The sequence below is a fragment of the Echiichthys vipera genome (assembly GCF_963691815.1).
Source record: "Echiichthys vipera genome assembly, chromosome: 7".
Lineage (NCBI taxonomy): Eukaryota > Metazoa > Chordata > Actinopteri > Perciformes > Trachinidae > Echiichthys > Echiichthys vipera.
Window position 1 is genome coordinate 21,566,677 of NC_139832.1, and position 7,231 is coordinate 21,573,907.

Here is a 7,231-nt window from a genome sequence, read left to right on the forward strand (position 1 = left end):
AAAAGGTTGCAGAGTGCCTTGAAATAAACCACTTCCAAATTAAAGGAACTTTTCTGCTTTCTTTTTAATCTCATCGTTTGGGTGCATTTAAATTAATTTTAAACGATGACATTTCAGTAGTGAAAGGGCTTATAATACAGTGTCTCCATCCATAAAGTAACAATAAAAATCTGAGACACAGTTACATCCTCCCTTGGGGGAACAGTTGAGCTGCCAAGAACATTGTGTGAAGCCTTGTTTGTCCTCTGTTATACTCAGTAACACATTTGATAGACGAGGCAGCACGTCTGTCATTTCACAGTTATGTCGTGCAGCGCTTATGTGAAGTTATTGTAATGAGGTAATTTGTAAATAAGCTGACATAATTTCTTTATTTGACAAGGGACTACATCTTCCCTAAAAAGCGTGTCATATTGTCTCACTTTCTGATATCACTCATCCTCATCTCTGACAACATGAATTTACACCTCCAGTAAGAATGTGCTGCTTCAAATGCATGAAATGTGCACATTTCACACTTAATCTTATACTGCCATATAAGTCATAAATAATTATAAGAACATTAATCTTTTACACAGCTTTAATTCACTTGCATTACTCTGCACAACTTCTTTCAGTCATCTACTTTTAAAGGGGCGACAGGGTTAAATAGTGGTCTCTCTCTACGTAGCTGTAGCTTTCCAATGTTCAGCTCAAAGTCCTTCTTAGTGCCATTTAGGACCCCCAGACTACCTGTCCTTATGTTATAACCGCGCACCCTCAGTTGCTGGATGCGATAATTCACTATCTGTGTGGTCAACTCCAAAACGGTCGGAGTGTCTATGATTTGAGACATGCTGACCCCAGCACTGAGAAGGCACTTAAAGCGCTCAGCCAGAATAACTTCAGGGTAGTAAAGGAGAGCCGGGCAGTTAAGGATGATGTCCCGCAGTTCTGCCTCAGAGCAGCCAATGGTGTCCTGGGAGTACGCCAGGGTGTGACGCATGCTGTCCAGGTTCAGCTCGGTGACAAAGCCCCTGAGTTTGGAGAGGAGGTGGAGGAGCTCAGCCGTGCTGAAGCCCTTTTCTCTCAGGAACACCAGGTTCTGCCTCAGCACCTCGGGAGGCTTGAGGAGAACAAACGGGTTCTGACTCAGCAGCTTCTGAAGCCAGATCTTCATGTTTGCCTCCTGACCCCCGAGCTCCTGGTAGGCCTGCTGGAGGGTGCACACCATCACCTTGTTCTGCTCTACTGGCCGGCTGAAGCTCTGGGGAGCGCTGGCCATGAGCTTAGTGATGATTCGCTTGTTGAGGTTTAAGCTCTGGAAGAAAGCGATGTTGTTCCGCTGGTTGTCATGGTGGCTGGACGAGGTGAAGAAGGAGCCTGGGAATTTCTCAACGATACCAACCAGTTCTTTCTGATTTGGGCACACAGACATCCACAATTCCCTTTGAGTCTGCATTTGCTCTGGGTGACAGAGGACTGCCTCAGGGTAAACTGCTAGAATCCGGGCAATGATGGAGCCTGAGGCTCCCATGTCCTTCAGCAAGTCTGCTACCTCCTTAGTATAGGCTGGGCTCTGATGCAGGACCCAGCCCTTAAGTTGACGGACCTTCTGGATGTCCACAGAGAGATTGTAGAGAGCCTCCACGGTCTGCTGGTTCTCTGCTGAGGTCAGTGTTGTACATGGTCTTAGATATAAAGGTAGAGCTGTGGCACGTTGGCACTGATGGCACAGGGATGTTGCGATCAAGCGCAGCATTGATGCAAAGTCCTGAGGCTGATCACCTGAAGGAGCAAAAGGCAGGCAACTAAGATAAGACCTTAGTAAAAAAAAATACTTGCTTCACCTTGTGAAGTAGCAGAAGGAGCTAGATAGGGCTTGTATGTCCTGCCCCTGTAATTTCCAGTAGACCCCAATGGGACCTCAGCTCCCGAAATTTACATTGGTGTCTATTGAAATGGAACAATTATTTTCTGGTCCCAGTCATTATATGTTCTGGATTACACATGTGATGTTTGCGGAATTCGAAATCGTGGTGTTGCCTGCTGCCGTGGTCCTGCATGATGCTTCCTGCTACTATTAATCTATCTAATCTATTATTAGTAATCTATAACCTTAGCTTTGCTTGTGTCTACTATTCTGCTGTATTAACAACCATAACATATCATATCATATTCACATTACTATAGATATTATTATAGTTACTGGAAGTGTGTCTGTCTCTGTCTTTGTGTCTGTATTTGTCTCTCTCTGTCCATCTGTCCGTCTTTTCTTTCTTTCTCTCTCCCTTTCTTCCTCCCCAACCGGTGCAGAGAGATGTCCGTCCTCCACAGAGCTGGGTCTGTCTGACGTTCCTGTCTGTTATAGGGAAGGTTTTCGTTGCCACCGTACTCACCGGGAGAATTGTTGGGTCTATGTAAATCATAAATAATTCATAGAGAGTGGTCTATACCTACTCTGTAAAGTGTCCTGAGATAACTTTTGTTATGATTCGGCACTATAAATAAAAATCAAATTGAACTGAAAGCGTGGAAAAAGCGTAATGAGAATGACTATATTTCATGTTGTCTATGTGACGTCACGTCATCACGCTTTCCCTCCACTTCTCAACTCTGAGTTCTGCCGCTGTGTCTTTTGCCAAGATTGAGATCAAGATGCCAGTGTGTTTTGTGCCAGAATGTCCACATTCCAGCAGGAACAGTTGTTCTTCCTTTCTATTCCCTTCCAGAGCCTTTCAGTGAACAATCTTACTATAAACTCTCAAACTCTTAACATGAAAAAATAAAATTTAACTACACAAAAATCACATGTGTAGTCCAGCACAGATCATGACAGGGACCAGATAAACCATTTCAATAGACACCAATGTCAATTTTTGGGAGCTGAGGTCCCATGGAGTCTACTAGAAGCCGCATTACAGGGGCGGGACTTAGCAGCCCTGTAAAGTAGGCTTGAGCAGAGATGCACAGTGACATTCCCAATTTTAACATTAATCAAACAATTGTTGTGATGCTTTGTCAGGCCAGAGGTCCGGCACGGTTGATTATTATTACTGTAGTAATTCTTCAAGCAGTCACAGAACTATCATGCAGTACAACAATTCTCCTGTCATTATACACAGCTTGGGGATATTTCTGGAGCTTCCTGTGGACTTGCCACTGAGCCACACAGACAGGTAAATGTAAACAAACACAGTCATGCTGTATGATCTTCCACTTAAAAAAAAAAGTACTGAAAAACGTATATTGTATTTCCCACCAGAACCCTACCTGTATTATTTTTAAACGGACATACTGTTTATGTCCAGTGATCAAATCTCTTTAAATCCCATACCCCCCTGCGTTAGAGGAGACCCATCTGTTTACTTTGTTATGCTATTTATGGTTAAATCTCTCATCTCTGTCTTGCCGTCCTAACAGACTCTTCTATGGTTATTTTTGCAAAGCTGGTGCCAGATGTTTCGCAGGGATAAGTGGAAAAGAATGAGCTAACTCACAGCCTAGGCATACACATTTCAAAATAAAAGTATTCTTGAATTAACTCCAGTTTTTTAGTTGAAGAGGCATGCTAGGCATTTAGCCTGCTAGTTAGCTATACGTGCTATTTGACGCGAGGGCATCGAGGGACGTCACATTATTTAACCACGTGACTTGACATGATTATCACTTATTATATGACATAATAAGTGTGTAAATATGTGAAAAGTTTGACAAGAATATCGACATTTTTGGTGCAAAAAGAATCAGGCTACCTTTAGCAGCGGTCAGAGGATGTGACGTTTTGTTGTGAAACTGTTTTCTTCTTCTACTGTTGTCTCGTGCATCACAGCGTCACGCAGAGGCGGTGACACGTACCGTTAAACTGCATCAACTGAGACCTGGTGAATTCAAATGTGACCCTGAGATAACTTTGTCGTTCATGCAGAATGTAGAGAAGTGTTATTGGATTTTATGCTCCCAATACCCTTTTCCATTCCTCTTTTTCAAAGCTCTGCTCTTTTATTGCAGCCCATATGTCCAGTAATTAAACAATTTTGGCAAAAGTCTGTATCTCAAACAGCACTTGGTGCGCTTCCAAACCCTGCAGCATACGGGGCCCTGATGAGTGTAATCAGTGCAGAGCTGAATTGGACTGAACACACGGAGAGTTTTCTCACAGTTGGTGCTTAATCATGATGCTTGATCACCAGCTCTGCAAGCTGTTCCCTCAGCAGCACGGGAGCTGCTGCTGCTGCTGAGTGGGTAGCTGGGTTCATTATAGTTTATGTACTAGTAAACAGACGATATGCCTCAAAGGAAAACAAGTTGGTGCCTTCTCTTTTTTAATAGTCAATATGACGACAGGAGTGAGCTAGTCGTCAGAGTGCACTGACACTTATTAGTTAGATCGTGTCCGAGCACAAACACAGAAGATTTGATTTTAAATGTGTTTCATGGGAAACAACTTTCCTTTATATTGGAAGCAGGGACATAAAACAACATGTTTGCCTGCAGGGTAAACAGAGTCATTCACTCTTCTTCTATTTGCAGTCAACCTGTTAACAGTTTCACATGTTCCCTCTTGCATCAAGGGTTTGAGCAATGTCACGCAACCGCAGTACCCTCTCCTGCTACATTGCTTCTGTTGTTTCTGCAGGAATGAGGAACTTAAGCAACATAAGCAGGATTGTTTTTGAGATGACAGACGACAGTGAACCATAACATTAAAGTTGTGATTTCAGAACAGATTGAAGCAAAAGGTGTAACAAATGCATAATACTGGCAGTATGCAGAATCCCCTAATCCCAGTCCTGATCTGTTTGGTACTGTGATCCACTTCCTGTCAAGCCCCTCTGGTAAATAGGTAGCTGGTGGCTGTGTAACTTGTCTAGATTTGAGAAATATTGCCACATACTTACTGTGACTTTATTATTGTATTTATTAACACTCAAATTAAGTAAGCTATTCTGTAACCAGGTTGCAGCATAGTCAGCAAAACTCAATAAAGAACAAAAGCATCAACATGAGACAAAATGGGTGAAAGGGTTTCAGATTCAATGTTGGCACAGAGATGTAAACAAAGGCAACGAAGTGGAAGAGGAAAGGAAAAGTTTGCCCTAACTGCCGCTAGGCAACCTAAGCAGAGTGTAGTACAGGCTGTGATCCATTGCAGGTGCTCATGCACTGGGTGTGTCTCTGTGGAGTTGAGAAACTAGAAATAAAATATGCCTCATCACAAAGGCAATTTTGTCCAGAAAACTTTCCAAAGTGTGTTACTCGTGTCCACTTACTCCAGTAGGATCGATCCATTCAACAATCTATCAATTCAACTTGTACACAAATCTAGACATCTCCATAATGATTTCCCATAACAGTCCCCCCCACACACACCCAACACACACAAAAACACACATACTTCCTCCAACAAAGGGTAAAGTACGGGGTTTTCCTGGCTGTGTACTTGTCCTCAGAGCAAGCTGAGGGCATCTACAAGCTGAGGAACAGAAAGAAAGAGAGAGAGAGCGCCTTCTTTATCTAGAGCACACCGTAATTCTTTATAAAGCAGACTTGGATGACTAATACAAAAAGATGGCCTGTCATTCATATTTCCATTGTAAAAATATAAATTATGCTCTAAAGTGGGCACCACAGGATTGCGGCTGTTTAATTTAGACCTTGCCTAAATTAAACTATTGATTGATGGATTAAGCATTAAAAGTTATCTTGTACCATTTATAGCTGGAAAAAGCTGTTACACAATGCTTCATAGACTGAAGGAGTCCAGTGAAAAGAATGTAACATTGTTACGGCAGTTGTTTTACAGTAGATCAAAGTCAACATTTGCTCTGTGGTGACTTATTAATTTAAGGGTAGAAGATCAGAGGTGCAAAATATCTTCTTAACTAACAAACAGAGCGGTTTAGTATTAACTAATTATACACTTCCTGATTATGTTCTGAGATTAAAAGCATTAAAAAAAGACAGTCACGATCTCAAAACTTCACATAATATGAACAAAACAAAACATTTATTATGATGTAAAGTGTAACATTAAAAGGCCACTAGCAGAAGCACAGATGACAATAAATGTTTGTGTTCCTTAATGTTTTTTGACTTAATTATTTTGATTTTACAGCTTTCACGTTGCGCATCATATAACTCAACTCTTGAACAATATGAAACCAGAAGACACAGCTCCTTCCACCTGATACACAGCACAAGATTGAACCTTTGTGTTTCCTTACAGTGCCAAACAAAAACATATCGACTGCCAGGAAGATTACCTGATACTTCTAGATTTAGTTCAGATTAGTGTGTTTACTGAATAGAACATAATGGTACAGAAAACATGTTCTGCATTAATGCTTGTTTGCACAGAAAAACATGCATGCACATAAGCACTCCTTCTTAACTGCTGTCAAGCAACCTTGCACGGTGACTAACCGCACAGGTGAGTGAAAACCTGTCTATCTACAGATAAAGAACATTTTTATTTTCATGTTCTTGACTTTTGTTTAGCCTTATTGGTTGTCTCAGTTCTTATCTTTAATGCCTGCCATTCCACTCACGTGTGTGTGTGTGTGTGTGTGTGCGTGTGAGTGTGTGTGTGTGTGTGTGTGTGTGTGTGTGTGTGTGTGTGTGCGTGTGAGAGGGTGTGTGTGTGTGTGTGTGTGTGTGTGTGTGTGTGTGTGTGTGTGTGTGTGTGTGTGAGGGTGTGTGTGTGTGTGTGCGTGTGTGTGTGTGTGTGTCACTCTGAGGCTAAGAGTGTGTTTGTGACTGTCTGTAAAAGAATGTGGAGGAGGAAACTGATATTAGCTGTAGGCGGACCTAAAGTGACAAACCAAAGTGGATACATTAAAACAGACTTACTACAAACACACTTCCCCGAGTGTGACAAACATGTGGCCCCAGACAGAGAGACGGACAGACAGAAAGACAGACAACATGACCTCCATCGGGTTTCTGAAGGTTCTGGTTTTTCTTCTTCTCCACCAGGTCTACTGCGAGGAGGCAGAGCCTGTGTTCAGAGCAAAGGGCACGATCATCGAGATGGGGTATTGTTTCGGAGTGGATTATATTGTTGTTTATAGATGTGCTCCGGAGGAAGACCAGCTTCTTGGCAATTCCTCGACCGACAGCGTGCCCGTTACACCTCCTGCGGACCTCCAGGGTCGTATCCTCATCAACCAAAATCAGCACCTACTCGGGCTCCAGATCAGTCACCTCACACACGAGGACTCAGGGATTTATAGGAGGGAATGCTGGCAGA

The 7,231-nt window shown here is 42.5% G+C and overlaps 1 protein-coding gene across 1 annotated transcript; it reads right to left on the reverse strand.

Moving 5' to 3' along the window:
* Window positions 1–239: 239 nt before the first annotated feature.
* mterf2 (mitochondrial transcription termination factor 2) lies at window positions 240–3,762 on the reverse strand. The gene is made up of 2 exons (XM_083916060.1): window positions 3,735–3,762; window positions 240–1,767 (listed from the first exon to the last, which is right to left on the reverse strand). Exon 2 carries the CDS (start codon window positions 1,739–1,741, stop codon window positions 614–616), a length of 1,128 nt encoding a protein of 375 aa, XP_083772186.1. The 5' UTR covers window positions 1,742–1,767; window positions 3,735–3,762; the 3' UTR covers window positions 240–613.
* Between the last annotated feature and the right edge of the window lie 3,469 nt (window positions 3,763–7,231).

What these genes read in the sequence shown, in the direction of transcription:
- mterf2 (XM_083916060.1), bottom strand. Translation starts at nt 1,741, where the DNA reads ATGCTGCGCTTGATCGCAACATCCCTGTGCCATCAGTGCCAACGTGCC.